Consider the following 24,564-nt stretch of genomic DNA (forward strand, 5'->3'; position numbering starts at 1 on the left):
TTTTTAAAAATTTTCAATAAAAATGAAAAAAAAAAAGCCTTGAGGTTCAGAGCAATGTATTTTAGAAAATATATATATTTGCTTGTAAACATGGTGACAAACAAAAATATATTGCAGATAAAACTTCTAAGGACTTTTGTAGCTTTTCTAGATGAAATATAAAATGTACAAATTGACTTACAATTCAGATGCTTTTTCTACATTAATTAAATTGAAGATAGTTACCACATACAAGACCTTGCTATACTAATGGCAAAATACTTGTACAGAGTGGCACAGTTAAAAGGGTTCTAATCTTATTTATTGGTAGTTAAGATATTACTAGATTGAGGTATATACTAGACTTACAATAGGAAATAGTACTAGAGCAGGTAGTATCGTTCTGGTAAAAAAGGCACTTTTTAAAATGGCACCTACTGTATTGTATAGCAGGAAAACCACAATGCCAAGAGCCCCTCCTCTTTCAAACTATGGTACAGTCACCACAAATGAAAAGAGCACTCTGGAATTTTTGAAGTTGTTTCAGTTTGAGACAACAAACCAAACAAACAAACAGTTTTCCTTCCCTGTTGCAGTACGAAGAGAAGAAAAGGGCCAGAAAAAGCCTAGAAGCCAGCAGGAGGAACAGAACAGAACTGAAGTGGCAGGCCTCTTTCCCCAGTATTCAGAAGCAGAGCGGGTGTTGGTGTGAAGTCAGGAAACAGATTCACACAGCATACTTTTTTTTGTTTGTTTGTTTGTTTTTGTTTTCCCCTTCTTCCTTTTTTTAAACTGGGGGAAGGGGACGACAGCATCCAACTATTCAGGAAACTGACAGAAGTTAATGCTGATTGAAACATTAGCTCCCTCACACTGCTTGCTGAAAGTTAAGCACATGCATAATTCCCAACGACCTCCATGGGACTTAAAACACATACTCAGCTTCACACAGATGCTTTGTTGATCAGGGCCTAAGATTTTAACTGTGTGTGAAGGAGGTATAAACATGCAGCAGTAGTTAGGATACAAATGCCACCATAGTTCAGGAGCCAGCATGCTGTCAGGATAAAAGGGAGACCTTTAGCCCAGCTGGAGGGAATTCTGCTCCCCTGTTTGGTTGGGGATTCATGTGGTTGGATCCCCATTCTACATTGGTACTGGAGATCCTGGCAACCTCATCTGGAAACCTCCACCTTCACGCAGTCAGGGTGCTGTGAAAATGTTGTGGTGCTCTTAATGTATGTTTCACATGCAAGTTTTGCCCTACTGCTGGTTATTTTGTGAAAAGTGCCGATCTGTGCCTAAATAAAAGTAGAAAAGAATCTTCTCACCTCCCTACTCTTCAAAAGGTTTATTCCAGTGAGACTCAAACTTTTTTTTTACTAGTGACCCCTTTCACATAGCAAGTTTGAGTGTGACCCCCCCTCTTATAAATTAAAAACACTATTTTTTTAACACCATTATAAATGCTGGAGGAAAAGCAAGGTTTGGGGTGGAGGCTGACAGCTTGCAACCCTCCACGTAATAACCTCGTGACCCCCTGAGGGGTCCCAACCCCCAGGTGAAAACCCCTGGTTTATTCTAAGCTGCAAGTTGATTTTAAATTTTTGTCTATTAATGTATTTTGATAGACACACGCACAGAATGGGACCAGTTCAGTGTGGGGATAAAGTTGCATTCCATGGAGGGCCTGCAGCATTCCACAGTTACGCTGAGGGGGTTCCAGGAATAATTATGCCTTTTTGAGTAAAAATTCCTCCCAGACAGATTTCAGCCGTAATGTAGTCTGTATCAGCAAAAAGAACGAGGAGTGCTTGTGGCACCTTAAAGACTAACAAATTTATTTTAGCATAAGCTTTCGTGGATTAAAGCCCACGTCATCGGATACATGCAGTGGAAAATTTCAGGTCTAGATGATGATGATGTCATCAATGTAGCACAAGTAGAGTAGGGGCATTAGGGGACGAGAGCTGAGGAAGCATTGTTCTAAGTCAGCCATAAAGATGTTGGGTACCCGCCTGGCCCCACAGTATGCCAACATCTTTATGGCTGACTTAGAACAATGCTTCCTCAGCTCTCGTCCCCTAATGCCCCTACTCTACTTGTGCTACATTGATGACATCTTCATCATCTGGACCCATGGAAAAGAAGCCCTTGAGGAATTCCACCATGATTTTAACAATTTCCATCCCACCATCAACCTCAGCCTGGACCAGTCCACACAAGAGATCCACTTCCTGGACACTATGGTGCTAATAAGCGATGGTCACATAAACACCACCTTATTTCGGAAACCTACTGACCGCTATTCCTACCTACATGCCTCCAGCTTTCACCCAGATCACACCACACGATCCACTGTCTATAGGCAAGCTCTAAGATACAACCACATTTTCTCCAACCCCTCAGACAGAGAAACATGTACAAGATCTCTATCAAGCATTCTTACAACTACAATACCTACCTGCTGAATTGAAGAAACAGATTGACAGAGCCAGAAGGGTACCCAGAAGTCACCTACTACAGGACAGGCCCAGCAAAGAAAGTAACAGAATGCCACTAGCCATCACCTTCAGCCCCCAACTAAAACCTCTCCAGCGCATCATCAAGGATCTAGCATCTATCCTGAAGGACGATTCCTCTAGATAGACAAGATCTTCTTACTGTATTTTCCACTACATCCATCTGATGAAATGGGCTTTAGCCCACGAAAGCTTACGGTTAAATAAATTTGTTAGTCTCTAAAGGTGCCACAAGGGCTCCTCGTTCTTTTTGCCGATACAGACTAACATGGCTGCCACTCTGAAATCTCTATGGCACCAGACTTCCACACTGAGCACAGGACTGTGCCCAGCTGAGCCCTGTAGAAGATCAGTGTGTTTAGTTGGTAGATTAGCAAATTGTGAAAATAGTAATATTAGAGGATGCTACTGTGAAGTTATTATTTTTCTCAAGTCTTAAGTTTCATCATTGCAAATTGTGACCCACCCAGATATCTTTGATTGTAATCAACAAGTTATGAAGTGTAAGGTTAGCCCTGGTGTCCATGCGCACAAATTTGAAATGGAACTCCCCTTCCTTCACCTCCCCCCATTAAATCCCCCATGTAAATAACCAGGGCTTCAATTTTTCAGGGTTTATTATAATTTCATTGGGGGTGGGGTTATTTTTAGCAATTTGAGTTTTATGTAGATGTCCAAAAAAACCAAGTTTTTTCTCTTTGTATATAGTGTATATCATAATCTCTTTTTTCTAAGTATTGGGGTTTTTGTTTGTTTATTGGCTAACACCTGAAATCAGAAGCCCTAAAATAACTTGGTTTTCATTCTGGGACTTACTTGTATCCCTCTTTTTTTTGGGGGGGGGGGGTATGTATATTGAATTTCAAAAAAAGTATGCAGTTTTCTTTATACATGCTTACATTGAAAAGTTTGTGTAGGAGAAACATGTTACTTGGATACTAAAATAGTAGCAGGCCCTGACAAAAGGCTATAGAATAAAGCCACAATAATCATACAGGTATTCACAGTCAGCTCTGTACCAATAGTTACTTTCTCCCTAATGAAAATATTCTCAGTCTTGATATATTGCGAGGTTTACTACCTCAACACATAGTAAATAGACTTCTATCTTCTCTACCTCATGCTGAGCTGAAATCCTGTAACTAGCTGACATGCAAGCAGTTTCTGAATAATACAACAAACAAGACCTTAAATCCTTTCAAATGGGGTATTAAGTCACCACATGATCCTGTGAATGTCATAACTAAGATTTTAATGATATTATGCTGGCTACAGACACAGAGTTTTCTATTTTAAGCTGGATCTGTGGCACTCACCACTATATATTTATGCTACCTAACATTTTATATGGAGAAAATTATTAAATGGTTTCATTTCAACAAGTTTTGTTTCTGACCTTGTGAGCTGGCTGCAAGGTTACAGAAAAGATGGTCTTCATAAAAAAAGAAAAAATTATGGTTGACATAAATTTAGATTCTATAGTTATCGGAGGAGGCATTGCTTGTTGCTAAATTATTTCCATGAGAATTTGAAGGCTGTTACCTGCTCCATGTAAATTAATGGAAAAACTCCCATTGACATAATGGTAAAAGATTGGCCCTGGGCACAGGACACTATAGAATAAAATATTTCAGATAACTATGAAGATAAATCCTTTAAAATAAAAGACCCAGATCTGAACTGTAGCCATGTCAAAAGGCCACGTGCTCCCCTTACTATGTAAAGGGGACACTGATATAGCAGAAGTTCTGCACAAAGACTGAAGGGAGAACTGAAGGAGAAGAGATGAGTAGGGCATTGGAATAGGCTCAATTTCATTTTACCTAGATTGCCTATAGACAATCTGTTTTGTTCAACAGTTATACATGTTAATAGGTATTACCATAAGCAAATAAGTGAGATAAAGGAGAGAAGAATCATAGAAGATGCTGAATTCAATCTTTCTACTTTTTTTTTTTTTTTTTTTAAAGAAAAAAGTTCAATAGCTTAAATAAGCCCCAAGATCCAACCTAATCTCTTAGTGGGTTGCTCTCCTCCTTCTACACTCTGCCAGTGACAACAGTTTTTCTAATCCATTCAGCCATTTCTCCCACAAACATCTCTTCCCTTCCCCCCACACCCATAAATGATCACAAATGAATCAAATTCCCTCCCTAGTCTGGTCCACTGTGGGTATATCTACACTGCAAGAAAAACAAGCTTCAGGGACCAGTTCAACAGACTGGGGCTCCTCTGTCTTGGGCTGCAGGGCTAAAAATAGCAGTGTAGACATTCATGCACAGGCTGTAGTCCAGGCACTGAGGCCCTCCCCCCGACTCACTGGGTTTCAAAGGCTGGCTCCATCCCAAGCCAGAACATCTACATTGCTATTTTTAAGCCTCGCAGCCTGAGCCCTGCAAGCCTGAATCAATTGATCCAGGCTCTGTGACTTGGTGCCACAGGATTTTTTTTGCAGGGTAGAAATACTCTAAGTCACTATTCTTTCTTCATTTAATTTGTATCCACAGGCTCAGATTGTCTGCAATGTCCCAAATAAGCAATCATGGTACCCACTGATTACACACACACACACACACACACACACACACACACACTATATATATTATTATATATATATATAAAGATGAGGGACCTTAATTGAACCAGCAAGATGAGCACATGCCAGAACAGAGTAACTGCACAACCACATTGATATAATTATCGCCCTTATTCACCCAGTCCCCTTCCTTGTGTGTCACTCAGTTTTAGACATGACAAAATGAGTGAGATTATAAACTCACTGGGGAAAGGACATGCCTTCCTGCTCACCTGTGTAGCACCCTAGCATGCTAGTGTGAGATACAAAATAACTACTCTCTCTGTGCCTCTGGTCCTCATATATACAAGAGAAAATACTTGCTTTTTTCCACCCTTTGTCTGCCTTGTCTATTTAGCCTGTGAACTCTTCAGGACAGGGATTTACTATGTCTATACGCAGCACCTAGCATAGTGGGGCCAAGGTCTTGGTTAGGACCTTTAAGTGTTGTAACACTATTATTATTATTAAATACTAATAACCATCTCTCTTTATTAGCGCAATAAGGAATGGTAGGGATAGTTAAGTGCCCAAAACTGGGCCTTTCCATCATTCACAGTTTCTTGCCCAAGGGCAAGAATATTTATAGGGAAATTGTCAGTGACTTGTTCTGTCCTGCAGCCATGGTTCCTGTAAGGAGACTTCCAGTGGCCCATTCCCTTCTACCACTGCCTGTGCAGAAAGCTGCTGTTGCCCCACTCCCCTTTCTTGCTGCTTGTGGGGATTTAGCCAAATGGGCTGATTCTGTATCCCATAACATCCTTGTCCTGTATGCGACAAGTAACCCATCCTTCTCTCCTGCTTGGTGCTAGTAGCCTGCTTCCCCTGGCTGTTGTATTGCTGTTTTGTTTACATTTGCTACTCTGATCTCCACAATTCAAGTCCCAGAGTTCCAACTGGTTTATAATAATTCATAACACTATTCAACTATATTCACAAAAAGAAAAGGAGTACTTGTGGCACCTTAGAGACTAACAAATTTATTAGAGCATAAACTTTCGTGAGCTACAGCTCACTTCATCGGATGCATAATTTGTTAGTCTCTAAGGTGCCACAAGTACTACTTTTCTTTTTGCAAATACAGACTAACACGGCTGCTACTCTGAAACCAACTATATTCAGTACATCTTTCTTTAGAAACCCTGGTATCTATTAAATTAGACTCCCCTCTGCAGTTTCACATTGGAGGATAATTTCTGTTAAATTAAATTACTTCCCCTCTGGGGCTCACATGATGCCGGTACAACTCCTAAATGAGAGAAGTCCCTAACTGAAGGATGATTTACACGAAGGTACACGGTATATAATTTTTAGTGGTCAGTGTAATTCATTTAAATAATGACAGGTTTCAGAGTAGCAGCCGTGTTAATCTGTATTTGCAAAAAGAAAAGGAGTACTTGTGGCACCTTAGAGACTAAAATTTATTTGAGCATAAGCTTTCGTGAGCTACAGCTCACTTCATCGAAATGCATCCGATGAAGTGAGCTGTAGCTCACGAAAGCTTATGCTCAAATAAATTTGTTAGTCTCCAAGGTGCCACAAGTACTCCTTTTCTTTTTTCATTTAAATAATATCACCACTGCACAATGATAAATCTGAAAAAAGGGACTAAAGGTAAAAGGCAGTCATTTTGCAGGCAGGACTCCCACTAATTTTAATGAAATACTAGAATCATTTTGAGTTTTAAAAAAAAAAGGAAATTTCAAGTCAGCTTTGAGTCACGTTCATGCTCTAGGAATTTTTGACTACAAGGAAGCATTTGTTCTTCAATCATACTTACTTATCATAAGTAACAATCTACACACAGGAGCTTTTCCAATCCCATGCAAATACCTTTCCCATTCTCATGAAATAAAAAAAGCCTTGACAGATTTCTATGAATCTTAAGCCAAACCACCCAAGATTAGCGCATGTTGCATAGTGATATTTCCTCTCCTAGTCACATTTTGAAAGATGTTAAAGCAGTGATAATTTTATTTTTATTATTGTGTGTTAGGTACTGGCTGTGTCCAGTAAACTTTACATTCACTGCTGCTGCTAAGACCACATCCAGCTCTGGGTGGGTGCTGTGCCATTGATACAGCCCCCGTTTTAATTGTTCTTTTCTGAGGAGTTTTTGTGGTAAATTTCTTGACTTTGCTGGTCATTTTTGAGGCAGTCACACTTGACATTTTTCGTGTCATCTCATTGTTGTAACCTAACTACTCAAAAATAAAGGTCTCTCCCTCATTATTTTTGAGAGGGCTGAGCTGCATAAGCCTATTGTTTCACCACCATTTGTAACTGAGTCGCCGCATTCTCATATCCCTAATTCCAGAATGCGCTCTCACTACCAGCAAGGACATCCACCTGTTTGTGGTACTCTTAGATCTGGGACTGCAGTCCCTCATAAAGGTCCCTTTCTCTGACCTTGGGACTGCGGGGTGGACACTAGTAGTTGGCTTTTCCTCTCCAGATTACAAGGTCACCTTTGTTGTTATTGCTACACATCTGCCGTGTTGGCAGCAAATGTGACTTCCAGACCAAACCTAATTCTAATTGCAATAAAACAATCTATCGCTTAAGAGTAGGAAGAAAGAAAACATTTACTCTTCTCTTATAGATGCAGTTATGGGAAGCTATAGGGAGTGGTGGGTCAGGAAAAGTACAAAAGTTTAGTGGCAAAGATATAGGGGTAGTTACAAAGGTTAAAGGTCAGCAGTAGTAAGAGGCTGTCTGTCCTCTCCTCATCTCAGAGAAGCCATTAGTTACACAGTTCTATTCCCTGTTCTTGATCCATCCCTCTTTCCTGCCCTTTAGAATAATATCTCAACAGAACTCAATGAAACAATGGTGGTTACTCTTTACAATGACTAATATTTTTATATTGAACATGTAATTGCACTGCAACGTCCTTTCCTTGTAATTCCCAAGTCAAAACAATTGCAATATTGTTCTCCTTTTCATATCAATTTCACTTTCCGATACGCTGTGCTGTTCAAAAGCGGGTTGGGAAATAGATTTCTTGTAACTGTTTTATGAATGGTTGTGATCACTGCCGGGCAGCTCAGCAGGAAATTCAATTAAAATCACTGTTTTTCTAGCTTAAAAGTTACTTAAAAAAATTTTCCTGCCCAGTTTTAATCAGGAGCACCCTGTATACTGTTAAGCTGGGTAAAGAGCACCTGAGATATTTGTTCATTTTTGCCACTGTTTGAAAACGTCCAAGCTTAGACGTTTTCAAAGAGTGTTTGTTGATTCTGGGTGCCCAATTTGAGAAAACCTGGGCCTCACTTTTGGAAATGCTTAGCACCCATAATTCCAAGTGATGTCTTTGAGAGCCGAGAGTGTCAATACACTTAAAGAAAACAAGCTCTCAAAGTCAGAGGTCACTTGTGAGAACATTGACCTTAATTTTAATATTCTGGGCTAGATTTATTTACATCACCCATTCAGTGTTGGGCATAAACAGAGAGGGCCAGGTTCACTTTGGCTTCTATACCAGCTTCCACCTGTGTATCCCTTCTCTTCCGCTAGGGACCTGCAGTTGATTAGCACAACCCAAGATGTGGTGGGTGATAGCAGGGGAGAGGGGCAACTAAAGGATGTGGTAATTTAGGGCATTCACACTGCAGGCTCCCTCAGCAGGGTTTATATAGTATCCATGGTGGAAATTAAAGCCCTCACTCATCACCTTCTGTCACTTGGGTGCATTTCCCCCCAGGGGTGCAGTGATCCATGCTGGCAAAGGGAAGACAAATTACAGCCACAATGAACCTGATCCATTCTGTTTAAGTGCAACATTGAATGGGTTATGTAAAGCATTTGTTATAAAATGCAAAGTAGAAGGAACTGAAGATAGATAAAGCTGAGGTGCAAAGTCTGATTTTAGGGTAAAGGTTGTCAGTAAATACATAATCTAGGTATTAGTAAACTCACTGCAACTTCCAGAACAGCGGCAATAAATGCTTTCCACATTTGCTTTGACTTCAGCCTTGTCTTTATTAATTATTAATTATTATTATACATACTCCAACATGGGCCAGTGGATTCCCCATCGTAGTGGCAAGTGACAGGAGACTCCTGAAATCCATTTTATCCTTCACTGGGGATCAGATCTGGGAGCTGTTCTGCAGCTGGGAACATGCAGAAGTTTCATGCCCTAATCAGGGCTTTAGGCCTCCTCTATTGCCTGTTGCAACTTGCACAAGAACCACAGCAGAGGCTACAGAATCCTTTGAGGCAATCAGCAGAGATTGTAAACCCCAATGTATATTTCAAGCAAGTGACGACCTCCTCAGGCACCCAGAAGTTTGAGGGCTTGTCTACACTACTCACCGGATCAGTGGGCAGTGATCAATCCAGCAAGGGTAGATTTATCACGTCTAGTATAGTGAAGTCACAGCAGTAAGTAGATCTAAGTATGTCGACTTCAGCTACACTATTCACGTAGCTGAAGTTACGCATCTTAGATCGACCCCGTGCGGTAGTGTAGTCAAGCCCCTAATCTAAGGCACTCTGCTATGGATGGTTATGTCTACACTGCAGCTAGGATCATGCCTCCCAACCTGGGAAGACAGACATGCCAGTTTTGCTCAAGCTAGCGCACAAACAACAGCACTGTGGATGTTGTGGCATGGACAGTAGCGCAGGTTAACTGCCTGAGTAGAAGCCCACCTGACTCACTGGGTCAGTATTCAGATGGCTAGCCTGTGCCACTGCCCTGTTGGAACATCCACACCGCGAATTTTGGCACACTAGCTTGAGAAGAGCTTGTGTGTGTCTATCAACCCGGGCTGGGAGGCATGCTCCTACCTGCAGAGCAGACATACCCTAAGCTCTTTTGATAAATGTTTCATACCTATTTGGCTCAGAGCTTTCAGGCCCCAAATGGTGTCTCTGAAGCTTTTAGTTTCCTTGAAATTATACCATCTGGTTTACAGAGCCTACAAAATCCATTGGCCATATCTGCATAGTTTAGGATCTTGAACTAAAAAGTTATTCAATTTCTTCAGTTTAAAAACTGTGTTGGGTGTATCTTGAAGTTTCTGTATTTCTTTAGCCGAATTATTTGATGTGAGATTACAAACCCTCAGGATATATCTAGAATATTTATAAACGCAGCAAAACCAATCAAGAAGTTTATAAATTCAGCCAAAACTTAAAATAGGTCCCAGAAATTCAAATGTTTGTGGTGAATAACTCCAAAATGAACAAGCTGTCTAAAAGCTACGGTTGTCAAACAAAAACAAAAAAATTGTGACTTATCAGAAGATTAAAAAATAGTCACAATTAATCAGTTTTAATCAAACTGTTAAACAGAATACCAATTTAAAAATTTATTATAAATATTTGTGGATGTTCTTCAAATATATTGATTTCAATTACAATACAGCATACAAAGTGCACAGTGCTCACTATTATTTATTACAAATATTTGCACTGTAAAAAGATAAATAGTATTTTTCAATTCACCTCATACAAGTTCTGTAGTGCAATCTCTATCGGGAAAGTGCAGCTTACAAATGTAGGGTATTTTTTGTTTTGTTTTTTTAAACATAACTGCACTCAAAAACAAAATGTAAAACTTTAGAACCTACAAGTCCACTCAGTCTTACTTCTTGTTAAGCCAATCGCTAAGACAAACAAGTTTGTTTACTTTTACAGGAGATGATGCTGCCCACTTCTTACTTACAATAAAATTATAGTATTTTGTGATTAGTTACTATGTACTTTAGTTTCTATGTTTATTTTGTGATTCTTTTCCATAGCTACCTGTCAACAGGAGTCATTCATATTACTTGCTCTTTAAAGGAATTTATATAGATATTTTTTAACACACACAGTTAAAATGTATTGGAAAATACAGAAGAACCAAGATTATTAAAATCTATTTCTCTCTGGACATGGAAAATTAAATATATACTACTAAGGCTCATATTTATACCACTTTTTAATCTTATGGGTCACTGGATTTTACATCACAAGTAGAAATTTTCCATGCATCATATTTCTTTTTTGTATGCATTTTATAAATATGACTAAACCTCTGCAAACATTATAGTCACTGCCTATTACTCTGAGAGATGAATACACACAGGAAATAAGCTATTAAGAAGCAAAATACAATATCGAAGGCACAAGCCACGCGAGTGTCTTATAAATAATTTTGCTTTTTAAATATTAGGTGCCAAATTCAGCCCTTCTGTAAAGAGGGTGCAACTCCATTGACTTCAGTAGAGTTGGACCAGAACTGGATATGGCCGTAATGGTTTGGTTTGATTTTTGTCATCTAAACATTACTAAATCTTTAAATGTTACGGTACGTATTTGCAAGTAGTCTGTCTGCTGGGTTAGATTCCTACAAAGCCATTTCAGGTCCAGATTCAGCAAAGCACTTAAGCACATGCTTAGGTACTTTACTTAATCAGCACTTGAGTAAAGTACTATAAATTATTAGTAGTGGGGCAGAGGCCCTCTAGTTAGAGAGATAGTTGTGTTGTTGTGGGTGAGGGTGTTACTCTGGGAGATGATAGCTTTAAAATCCTACTGAGGCTCAAGAGGAGCCCAGCCAAACATGGCCAGCCGGGAGAGTCACTGAATTAGCACATCTCTGGGCCAGGACTGCCCACTTTTGAAGTTATGCCACCAGCTCTGGGCCTGCGATGGAACAGGGGTTGCAAGTAGCTTGCACTGTTGCACTCTAGCACTAGGTATACTTACTCCTGTGAACTGTCACCACCCTGGAGCAAATGTGGCCTGTTGACAATACTAAGGGGAAAAAAGCATGAACTCTTACCAGTCCAAAACCAAAATATTCTGACTTCCAAATTCCAGGAACTTATGCAACTACAACCTCAACCACCCTTTGACAATGCATTCCTTAAATTAATATGAAGAATTCCCTGCAGAATAACTAGTGTGTTAGGTAGTCCGTGTAAAGATTCTAAATCACAAAAATACTTGGTCATCTCTGTACTTTTCCTAGCTAAGAACTTATTGACAGCAACAATTTAAAAATCAGCTCTCAGTTTTTCCTTAAATAAAACAAACAAACAAATACAATCTGCTGATGTCCCAATGCCTCCTTTTATCTCTACTGCTCCATTGGAGATTTTCCAGTCATGACTGGTGTCATTTTGCACTAGGATAACATACGCGAATTGCCAACAAAACTGGATCAATCTGATATTGTATGTATACAACTTTAAAAAAAATAGTTCTGGAATATACACCTGTCAATCTCTGGGCACATATCCTATCATTAAAAATTAGCTGCAAAGAACTGCAAGAGGCAGCCACAAAGCATTGTGGAATTGGAGCCGTAGGAAGAATCTGTGGCTGGTTTTGGGATTGGCGTGGGGACAGAGAAAGATTAGGAACCTCTAAACTAAGGGCATGAGTCTAGACAGAATAGATACAGCAAAAGAAATACAAGTGAGTTGTGACCACTAGAGGTTAAACACCTCATGGAAGCGAACAAGTACTAATTTCATAAACTGAAGTATTCTCTTTCTACCTACAGTACCTCTGCATTGGAAGTACTATATTCTCTTAGTTTACTGGAGCAGTGAACCCAGCCTCTTTCTGTACCCGTCTCAAACATCCATCAGTATTCAATCCTTGAGGGATGCAGACACAAACAACAAAAAAGTTACATCTATAAACCCACCTCAAAAATATAACTACCTGTTGCTTCTGAGGAAAGAAAAGGGTCTGGAATTTTAAAACCACCCACATACTGTCAGTGTGGCTGCCAAGGAAAGGAAGAATTAAAATGGAATGTTTAAAAATCCTCCTAGACTTTACCAACAGTGTTATAGCAAAACTGCAAACGTGGAAAAAATTATTTATTATTGGTATTGCAGGAACTCTTACAGGCCAGAACTCAACAGTATTATGCACTGTACAAACACAAAGGGAGGGACCGTCCCTGATGTACAGAACAGTGCTACTAACCAAAAGGAGAAAACTGAATCTAGTAGCCAAGAATTTGTTCACTATAAGGATATTGACTTTTTTCTACATTAAATTTATATTTTATCTTTAATTTTAAAAAGCTTATGTGGGTACCACCATTGCCATTAAGACTCTCATTTAATGTCACCCACACAGAAAATTGAGAGGAAGCAGCAGCAAGAAAGGTACCATATGTTGATGTAGCACCTAAACAACAGTCTCTGTTGCACTGCGCTACAAATACTGTGTTAATCTCTATAGCCGTTATTGTAAGAAAGAATTAAAGGCATTAAGTTATCTATTAAACAAAATTACCTTAAAACCCATACAAAACAAAAACCACACCTTTGGCAAAAAAAATAAGGAGGGTTAATTTGTAGTCAAGAGACACAGTACAAACTTTGAAGCTTTTGAGAACTTACTGTACTAGATTCTCGGACAATAGTGTTTTTAGCAACAGAGATATCTCTGTTGCTAGGAGCCAAGAATTTCCCATGCTATAGCAAGGTGTGTGTTTAAAAAGAGACGTTAATATCGAGTAGTCACACTGACTGGGTATAGGAACTTGGTATACTTTTACAAAAGAGAAAGGACTCAGAAGTGAACAATGGCATTTCTTTTGTTTGTTTTGCTTCTTTGGCCTATTCTGATGAATGTTTGACTTACAGCAAGTACAAAGTTGAGGGAGAGGGAGATTTGTTTTCTTCTACTTTGAAGGGCTCCACATTAGGAATGCTCAAGTATTAAACTTTCATGCACACAATAAATGGAGAAATGTCCAAGAAAATACATTCTAGAGACTAAAAAAAGACAAAGCTGTAGAATTTTTTCTTTTACACCAGTTTAGTACAATATATCCAATCTTACAAAAGGAAGAAAGCAAGGAGACCGGTGGCATCTTAAGGACTAACAGATTTATTAAGGCATAAGTTTTCATGGGTAAAAAACCAAGTGGGTTTTTCATCCACGAAAGCTTATGTCCCAATAAATCTGTTAGTCTTTAAGGTGCCACTGGACTCCTTGTTGTTTTTATGGATACAGACTAACACGGCTACCCCTCCGATACTTGTTACAAAAACAACAAGTCACATTTACCTTTTTATATGTTTTCTCCTCATTTTGTTTTCCAGCAGGGGCATCTCCATTTTCAGTAACAGATGACATCTAAGAGATAGAAAACAAATATTTTTTTAAAAACCATAAATACTAATTTGTTAGCCCCTATTTGCTAAATTTAGATTTTTAGAGATGACAGTAGTAAGTTAATAAATTGTGTAAAGACTCTTCTCAAAAAATTGTTTGTTTAGGGTTTCTTTGGCCTCTCACTTAAATCAGTATTCAAAGGAGCCCAAGATTGCCCTCACTTTTCCTGCTGACATCCCACAATACTAACTCATACCTAATTTGCCATCCACTCTTACCTATCTATCTATTATGTTTTTTGGAACTTTCATCCCTGTTTCTAATCTCTCTAGGTCTTCTTTATTATTTCTTTCCTTACTAATATCTGTAACTCTTTCCTAGTTAGTATCATCAGTGGATATTCAGTAACATTCGGTTTGCTCCCTCTTCCAGATTATTAAAGAAATGTTAAATGAATCCAGACCTAGCAGCATGACCAAGTGCAGAATCTGATAAGTGATCACTTGTCACTACCCTTTGGTTATGGACCTTCAGCAACTTTCAAACCCACCAGTTTTCATATTCAAGCCAACTTGAAGAAACTTTTTGGAGGGCTAAATTTAGTTAGATTGTAAACTTTTCGGGGCAGGGACTGTCTTTTTGTTCTGGTTTTGTACAGCACTTAGTACAGGGGCTCCCAGGCAGGACTATAATGCAGACAATAAACAGTAAATAAGATTTGGAGAAAAAGACTGACCGGACATACTATAATATTTTTACTGGAATCCAATTAAATGGCATCTTCCCCTCCTTTAGACCCTCAACACAATCATCTGAAAGATGGATTCCTTTTTCCCCCCCACTATCACAAATACATGCAGCTCCCTTTGTTTCTTGTAGTTAGGTCATTTTATAAATTCAATGGGGAGTCTAAGGGCTTGTCTACACTGGCACTTTACAGCACTGCAACTTTCTTGCTCAGCGGTGTAAAACCCCCCCCCCCCCCCCCCGAGTGTAGCAAGTTTCAGTGCTGTAAAGCGCAAGTATAAACAGTGCACCAGTGCTGGGAGCATGGTAACTACGCCTCTCGTGGAGGTGGGTTTTTAGAGCGCTGGGAGAGCTCTCTCCCAGCGCTCTGCTGTGACTACACAAGCCACATTAAAGCGCTGCCGTGGTAGCGCTTTAGCATTGCCAGTGTAGACTGGCCCTAAGTTAATGTCACCATTTGAGACAAGCACATTCTCAGACCTAGCAGCATTTAAGAGCTTTAGACCCTCCGTCATTCTCCAAGATTATACTCCAAACATGTTGTACAAGACTACATATATAGAAGTCAAAGTTTGACTTCACAACAGATTCTGTAAGACAAGCTTGATGTATGCAATAAATAGTGTAAACCATGAGGATTGTGATCGGGATCTAGATTTGTGATGGCACACCCTGCATGCCCAAGAGACCCAAGACCTGTGGTTAAGTTGACGCATTGTGCGTCCAAAGTTGCAAGGTGATGTTTGACATTGTACCTGCTAATTGCAGTAAAGCAACACTAGTTCAAGAATAAATCACATTCCCACACCGGCCAAGTTATAGATCACCTGCAAGTGTAGATGCCAAGGAAAGGAAGAATTAAAATGGCAAGTTTTAAATCCTGTCACACTTTATCAGTGTTACATACTAGTGTTATAATGAATATATACATACCTTTCTGAACTAAATTGCAAGTCATCTGCAGCTGAGAGTGACCGTCAACCCATTCATTGATGCTGTCAATTTTTCCAGGTCCCTATTAACACAAAAATCATTCAGCATTATGTAATCTGAGTGTAACATCTGTTAGATATTGTTTAAAAATTCCTTTCTACATGAAACATTACTGTCTGAGTAGATTAGAGCTTTGCAAGAAGCAGGACAATATAAGATGGTTCTCAAATGGTCTGATTATTAATGTCATTTAATAGAACTAGCTTTGGCTACACTGAATAAAATCAATATGGTCATCCTTTCTAAACTCTAACTTGCCTTTACCCTAGATACAAAGCTACTGTGTCACTGACGTCCTTACTGTAAAACATTTATGTAGGGCCATAAATTTTCATGGCATTGTACAGAACATAATTAAGACATGTTCTGTGCCCTGAAAAGTTTGTAAAGCGAACACCCAACCCTGCAACCTTTACTCACTTGAGTAATCCATACCCATACAAGTAGTCCCATTGAAGTCTGCAGGATTATTTGCATGACTGAGGGTTTGCAGGACTGGGCACTGAATAGTAAATAAATAATAAACTTTACTTCAAAAGGAACTCTATCAGCACTTACTATACAAAGCATTCTAGCCTTTATACAATTAAGCTATTGTAATTATGTAATTAATATATTATAGGTAGGCTTGGAAAAATTTGATTTTTATTGGTAAATGTCAATTTCGCCCTACACACAGAAAGCCATGAAAATATTTCCACTATAATTATTGAAATTTACAGATAGCCAAAGACAGACAAATGCTTCTTGAAAACTTTAAGTTTGATTTAAGGATATTTACTTTTTATATTTTGACATGTGATGTTGATCATTTGTGTTCTAATAGTTTTAATGCTTTAACTTTTTGAATCTCAGTATCTACAGTCATTAAATAATTGTCTGACCTCATCCATAATTTCTCACAACTGAAAATTTAAATAGATAATTTTAAAAAGCTTAAAATAAAAAAAAATCTGTCAAAATTATATTTAAAAAAACAAAAATTGAATTCTGCCAAGCTTAATTATAGAATAAGTCCTGCTTGCTTTCCTCACATGAGTAATCCCATTGACTTCAAGAAGAATTGCTTTCTTGAATAAATAAGGTACATGGGTGCCGTTTGGTACCTCTGTGGAAATGTTTCTCCAATCTTGTGCTCTCTCTCTCTCTCTCTCTCTGTTGGTAAAGTTATACCCATAAGATGGTAGTTCAATTTTGTTCTCCATCCCGCCCCCCGAATACATTTGACTTTGCTCTTGCAATCAGTGTAAACATCTCCCTGTACATATCTACACACTTAAAAGTACATCTTTTAATTAATCTAAAGTGAAAGTAATTTTTCCTGGAAGGAAAGCCTATCCTTAACTTTTTAAAGAAGTTTTCATACAGCAGCAAACTTTTCCACTTGAAATGGCTAAAGAACTGCGGCACCCACAGATCAAATATGGCTTGTGTCAAATCTACATATTTGGAAAATTAGTTTTTCTATTAAGAGCTAAAAAATGTATTACTCAAATCCTCTGAGAAGGATGAACCTCCTAATATCACACCCCAGCATTTTATCATGCATCACAAGTTTCATTTTGCCCTTTAAGTCTTCATAAAGAACTAATATCTTCATTATTAATATGTTATTAGTTGGCCATATCCTGCTATCATCCTACAGGCAGAACTCCCACTGAAGTCAGACAGAGCCATTTAAAGTAGGTTTCATTTATACAGAAACATACATACATACAACTATTTTATAACAATATCATTAGGCTTCAGCTATACATGCACTTCTAACCAGTGGTACTAGAACCTAGACACATTTCTCCAGAAAAATGCTACCATGGTTTCAAATTTCACCAGAAAGACAGCCTAACTGCTACTGGTTATTTTAAGACGGAAGCTTTGACGAAAGCTCCTCAAAACACAAACAAACAAAAGCAAGATCCTATGCTACTCCCAACATTAACCTGAGATAGGATCAGACCAACTCAAAGAAAGTCAAACATCAACACAGCATAGGAATTTCCTCCCAATAAAATGTTAGTTGAAGAAAACATTCATGATGGATGTGGAAGAAAAGCCTGTATGTGCTCAATATAGCCAGATAAATTATTCAAGAACATTTCATCCATGTGAAAAATATGCCCCTGTAATGTTGCCATGGTTAGGAAGACAGATGGTGATTTCCTGACTACAGTAACAATTGAACATGTAACTTAAATTTCTATGAAGTAGAACTCGCCTATTTGTGCTAGTTTCTTCTATTTTCTAAAGATGGTTGGCCAGATAGAACCATTACTATTCCTGGTCCCAGGATTGTGGGGAGCCAAGCACCCTCAACTCCTTTGAGTTTAATGGGAATTTATAGTGCTCAGCATCTTGAAGAATCAGGTCCCTATTAGCTGTAAAGAATATGATTAGGTTAATTTACTGAACTAATTTGTTATGCAAAACATCCTTCTCTCTTTATTCTTTAGAGACCTGTGGTGCCATTTTGTACTGAGGCACTTTGCAAAATACATATTTTATTGTAATAGTTTCATTTCTACAAAAATACATAGTACATTTATAGTGCAGGGGCATTATATCCCCAAAGTGTTTGGAATGTATTCACAGGCTACACTATACCTCTGATTTTTAAAATCCTCTACTACCCTCTTGTTTGAAACAGAAGGAAGTTCCTGGAGAACTACAGTATTTGATCTTAGCATGTTCCAGGCAGTTCTAGTACAAGCAACTCACTGAGATACAAGTTTCTGAAAATTCCTTTCAAGACCCAAAATTACTTCACCACTCAAATTGAAGACCAGGCTATTTATAAAGGTCTTCATTGTGGCTCCTCAGGCACAGTCCCACTTGAGGGCATGGGGGAAAGGCACGTTATTCCCCAAGAGTAATTTTAGGAAGAATTTTTCCGGACTTCTGCAGACTGCCGTCTCTGGCTTTGGGTCCCCCACTCCCGAATCCAAAATTGAAGGAAGAGGTTCAGCTCTTGTTTAAAATTTGTTTAAAATTCAGATTTAAAAAAAAATTGATTTTTTTAAACAAGTTATTCTTTTAAATGAAAAAAATCATTTTTATTGCAACCATTTGTGTTTTATGATTTACTTCACATCACTGGAAAGCTTAGACTCCTACACCTTCTAATGTTACAAAACTCAAGTTGCAATTCCAGTGACCTCAGAGATAATAGCACTCTGCACTTTCCCCTGGAAATTACACTGGCTAATTTCTGTCAGACTCCTCCACTGAGGCAAAAAAATCATAATAAAATAAAATATCCAGTCATGTTGTAACTGTCCCTTTTAAGGGACGTCTGCACAGCAAACAGCAGCCCGAGGCAGCGAGTCTCAGAGACAGGATCTACAGACTCAGGTTTATGCTATGGCACTAAAAATAACTGTGTTGACATTTGGGCTCTGGCTGGAGCACAGACTCTGAAGTCCAGGGCCCAAGATCCCAAGCCCAAATATCTACACAGCTACTTTTAGCACCGCAGTGCAAGCTTGGGTCCGTACACCCAAGTTCTGCTGTGTAGATATTCTCTAGGCAGCTGGAGGGTTGAGGACAACACTGATATAATAATCACCATGCGTGTATTAGAAATAGGAGTCAAATAGTAAGGGGATAGAGGGAATGTGGGCTTCCCAGAGTTTATGAGCAATCGGTATGCAAGTGTGTGTTCAGGAAAAGCTCCAATGCTGTTAATTTTAATCTACCATAAAATTGAAGCAGAAATTTGTGTTTTTATTTAGTGAATGTGATGAATGGCAAGTATGTCTATTCTTTATTAATATTCTGTGTGACTGTTTCCCTGTTCAGTTTTGTACTACTGCCTGCCTGAATGCATAGAGTATAAAAGTTGTTAAAGAACCAAACAGGAAAGGTAAGAACCTCTCAGGTACACAGCTTCAAAGGAGTTAACAACATTTTGTCTAGAATAGACACAGTTTATAATGACAGGAGCTTTTCTGTCAGCACAGTTATACCACCACCTCCCTGAAAGACATTAGCTCAGCCAACAGAAGCACTTTTGTCAGCATAGCTGTGTCTACACTGGTGGTTTTGTTGGCATAGCTATGTTGGCTAGCCTAGGGGGTTTCTTCCACACCCGACTGATATAGCTATGCTAACAAAACTTTGTAGTGTAGACTTGGCCTAAGCCTGGGTTCAAAAGGAGACTTAAAACCTCAAAAGAGGATAGAAAGGGGCGGGGGAGGGGAGAGAGGGTCAGATGAGTTGAAAGAGGCTGGCCAGACTGTGTCAGTGAAACAGCTGACAGTCTGAGACAGATCGGGAGCATGGTGCTGCATTATATGCAGTTTCTTCCTGCCAGGGATGGAGTTAGCTGACTGAGGGGAGTTACGTGAAAGACAGACCCACATGACTATGCTTTTTGTTTTACCCTGTGTTCTACCTGTTTTATACCTTTGAGTAATAAATAAATTACACTTGGTTTTGAAAAAGCTGTTTCTGTAGCACTGCAAATGTATGCTGTCACAGGCCCCAACAGTATAATGCTTACAGGTGCCAAACATCATTGGACATGCTAAAGTAGTCACGGTTAATACCCAACAGGCTGTAGCCCAGGTCCTGGTCTCAGAGTGTGCAAACTGCAGAACTCCACCACAGGAGAGGCAGACTTGAGGCCTGCCACTGTGGGGGCAGAGCACTCGGTAAGACCGAAGAAGGGACAGCAGTGCAGCTAGCCTAGTAACCATGAGGATACATACACTCGAATACATACAGCCAAAGCTTAGAACTAAATTATTGTTTATATACGTACTTGAGTTTCTCGGTCTGGCTAATGAAAGAAACCACTATTATTACTTTAGTCCATTTCAGCTCAGATTTAAGTCAACAGCAAAACTCCCACTGACTTCAATGAAGGGGCCCTATTACAAAAAAAAATTGGGGGAGGGGGGTTCTTGCTGGTAGCCTCTCTCAGTACACTCTACTAATTAGTTCTGCTTTCTTACCATTGCCAAATGTGAAAAAAGAAAATATTTCTCAGAATCTTCAGTTCCTTAACTTTCTATGAGAAAAGAGAGAGAAGAACCTGGTTTCTATTTCATTTATAAATAAAAAGCATGCTATTTAATTGGCATATTCTACATAAGCAATGTTGCTTCTCACAGCTATTGCTAGCACGGGTTGCTACTAACCAACTTTTTTGTGGGGGGTTGTCAGCTGTTTGCACATATACACCACCTGACTTTGCCCCGATGAGTACCAAATCTAGGAAGAACACATTAAAATGAAAGAGTACCATGATTTTTCATCCATTATGATAACTGTAGGTAAGGGAACTGAGAGCAGTATCCACTTTTTTTTTAAATCCAACTTTGAAAATAAAGATATAAACAGATGTCTATTTTTGTTTTTAAACACTAGATGTCAATGTCCATATAGCATGGTGATTGGTTTCATATAAATGCCATAGACAACTACATACAGACAGAACTAAGTATCATCTCTGAGACAGAACTTGGAACAGATAACTGAGATCTCATGAAACACTGAAGGGGACTGTTTTTGAATATCATCATCATACAATGCTTCATAATTAATCTAGAAATCCTGTTCTCATACTTTTGTGCATTTCAGATCAACTTATTTACTAGCAGAAGCTACTTTCTAATCACTTCTGATCCTTTCATAAATACTTTCCCACAGGGGATTCAAGATCCTGAAACTGGCCTGTTGCCTGTCTGGAATAAAACACAAGAATTCACACTAAAAGAATTTAATACTAGTCACAAGACAAACGTAGATTATTGTATTAATCAGTTAGCACTAACAACAAAAGGGTTTCAACATGCAAGATTTGTGCTTCTTATTTCTTGAGTGTGGCCATTCGCCAAACCAGCCTGCAAAGATTCTACCAGCAACATTTCAAAGTGAAAACTTCAGCCTTCCTGTTTACCATTATATACTGTATTTATTGGCTCTATTAGAAGGAATTATTGTCATGGTAAGATTGCACGTTACACAAGTGCTTTTAGGTCAGTGTTAGGTCAAAGTCACAAAAATGTCAGCTTTATAACTATGAAACTTCACTTATTGAACTTTGGCAAGAAACATTTTCAACTGTAATATTTTCAGCTCAGTCCTACTTTTAGATACGCTGCCAGTCATTGTGTAGCTTTGTCAAGTCAGTTACTGATTTGACCAGATGATTTTTCAGATCTACATGGCAATACACATACATTTATCTGACAGCAAGATGCAGCCCTAGACTTCCAGGTTTCATGTCAAGTGTCACTACCTCAAATCAGAATTCTTTGTGTATGGGGTAACAAAAAAATAAAAATAAAAAGGTTTATGAATAAATGAAAAGTATCCATATTCATCTATTCTTTAGCCAAAAGGACCTCTATGTACCCCTTGCAAACACTTCAGGAATTCTGCTTCCTTACCTGATAACATTGATGGGATTAAAAAATATACATCACAGCTTTGAGTTAAAAACAGCTATTACATTGGGCTACTATTCCCTTATGACACTTTTTTCCTTCAAATTTGTATATCCTCACTTTTCCTTTTGCATACAGAATCCTTCTGACTCATTAATTGTATATTTGCTGAATTTTGGCATGGGTAACTGTACATACGGTATGACTGCCCACAGCGTTTTCATTTCTTTGCATCTCTGTTCAGTGGCTCAAAAGCTGCCTATTAGAAATGTTGTCAAAGCTTGGGAGGACTAAAATGTAACTAATTCTTGAACTATAAAGTTTATGCTTTTCTCAAAAAAAAGTAACTAGATCTCCACACTATAAGCCATCACACAGTAGAAAACAAATCAGTGTACTTCTTAATGTCCCTGGGAATGGGAACAGGAACTGAAAGACACCTTTGTGTTTTTTTCTTTACAGTTCACACATTACACTAATTTCTGAACTTCCTGAAAGTAGCTCAATTTCTAATATTAAATGGGGCACCTGCTCTAAATTTTCAGTGCTTTTTAAAATCAACAGTATTCCCAGAGAGAAATGATATTTTAACTGCCTTATATAGTAGTTCTTTTCTCTCTCTCCTTTTTATGCTTACGACACTTTGTAAAGCTTAACTGTTCATGTTCTGATTTAGTGGGCCAAACTCACTAGTGATGTGTAAGCAGGTAGAAGTTATACGTGTTATATGTCAGTAAGCAGATGCAAGTGGGTAAAAAGGAAATTAAATTTGTTTAACTCGCACACCTGAGGCCCAAAGTGGACAGAAGGGGTAGCAAAACCAACTAACAAAAGGAGGTAAGACGATATACATTAGGAGTAGACCACACAATCTTCTAGCACCTCAGCATATAACTCTTTTGGCCCTGATCCTGCAGTGAGTTCTGCACGAGTGGACCCCTGTGCAGGGGCCCACTACGGTCAATAGGGCTGTACCTGGACACAATGGTGTATCCACACAGAGCTCACTGTAGGATCAGGGCCTTAGACTCCCTCAGACCTAGATACAATCCCTTACCAACATAACACACCACCTCAGGACTTGGCCCTGTGCATAATGTATTTATAAGTCTTCAATTTCAATATTTATCTTTCACTAAAACCAATATGGATAAACAGGGATATGTTCACAGAAGCCCCTTGTTCAAGTTCTGTCACAAAATTGAAGAGGTTCACAGTAACTTCTCTGCCTCTGAAGGAACTGTCCCAACCTTTGGACACTGCTGAATCCTCTCTGCAAGGAATACCTTATCCTTTGGGTGCATAAACATAATTCTAAAGAGTGAATTATGCGTCTTTGGAATGGACCAGCTTCAGGATAAAGCATAAATAAACAGTTCCAGAGAGTGTACTCAATACAGTATCATTGGTTAGAATGTGGTATTGCTAAGCTTATGCTCAAATAAATTTGTTGGCCTCTAAGGTGCCACATGTACTCCTTTTCTTTTTGCGAATACAGACCAATACGGCTGCTACTCTGAATCCTGGGGAGTGGTTATTAGAAATAGATTTGTTTCAATGAAAAACAATAGGCTTCCCCCAACCCCTCTCTCCTCCTCTTTGCATCACCTTTGCTCCCTCAAGTGCTTGGGGTCTAACACAAGTTAAGTGGGGATATTTGTGGGGGAATCTCTTGTTGAAATATTAGCAGCATATCACCTGAGTGTGGAAGGCAAAGTGTAGCGGGACCACAGGAGGGGGAAAAGAGCTGTACAAAGCACTTGAGCCATTTAAACAACAGTGCCCAATAGAACCTGCTTTCACCTTGGTATTCAGCAGGCAATCTGGGTCTCCGTCTTCAGCAGTGTGCGGGGGGCTGTGACACCGCACTCCACATTCTTCAGTGATATTAGTAACACAATTATGATGACAGGTTTCAGAGTAGCAGCTGTGTTAGTCTGTATTTGTAAAAAGAAAAGGAGTACTTGTGGCACCTCAGAGACTAACAAATTTATTTGAGCATAAGGTTTTGTGAGCTACAGCTCACTTCATCAGATGCATTCAGTAGAAAATACAGTGGGGAGATATGTAATTATGATGTATTTTATGCAAGATAAGGTATCTTTAGCAGATGACAGAACGAGGAGTAATGGTCTCAAGTTGCAATGGGGGAGGTTTAGATTGGATATTAGGAAAAACTTTTTCACTAAGAGGGTGGTGAAACACTGGAATGCGTTACCTAGGGAGGTGGTAGAATCTCCTTCCTTAGAGGTTTTTAAGGTCAGGCTTGACAAAGCCC

General features: G+C 38.9%; 1 protein-coding gene across 6 annotated transcripts in view; it reads right to left on the bottom strand.

The window, feature by feature from the left end:
• PIP5K1B (phosphatidylinositol-4-phosphate 5-kinase type 1 beta) overlaps positions 1-24,564 on the bottom strand; it is a 168,648-nt gene that overhangs the window by 97,276 nt on the left and 46,808 nt on the right. For 5 of the 6 annotated variants that reach the window (XM_038403537.2, XM_038403535.2, XM_038403536.2 and 2 more), the window contains 2 exons: positions 15,838-15,919; positions 14,110-14,178 (listed from right to left, as the gene is read on the bottom strand). In XM_038403537.2, coding sequence (XP_038259465.1) covers positions 14,110-14,178 — 69 coding nt within the window. In that variant the 5' untranslated portion in view covers positions 15,838-15,919. Of the gene's footprint in view, positions 1-14,109; positions 14,179-15,837; positions 15,920-20,849; positions 20,901-24,564 lie in introns of those variants that run through there. The other variant, XM_043515436.1, reaches the window with a different exon arrangement.

This window comes from Dermochelys coriacea, chromosome 5 (genome assembly GCF_009764565.3).
Source record: "Dermochelys coriacea isolate rDerCor1 chromosome 5, rDerCor1.pri.v4, whole genome shotgun sequence".
NCBI lineage: Eukaryota > Metazoa > Chordata > Testudines > Dermochelyidae > Dermochelys > Dermochelys coriacea.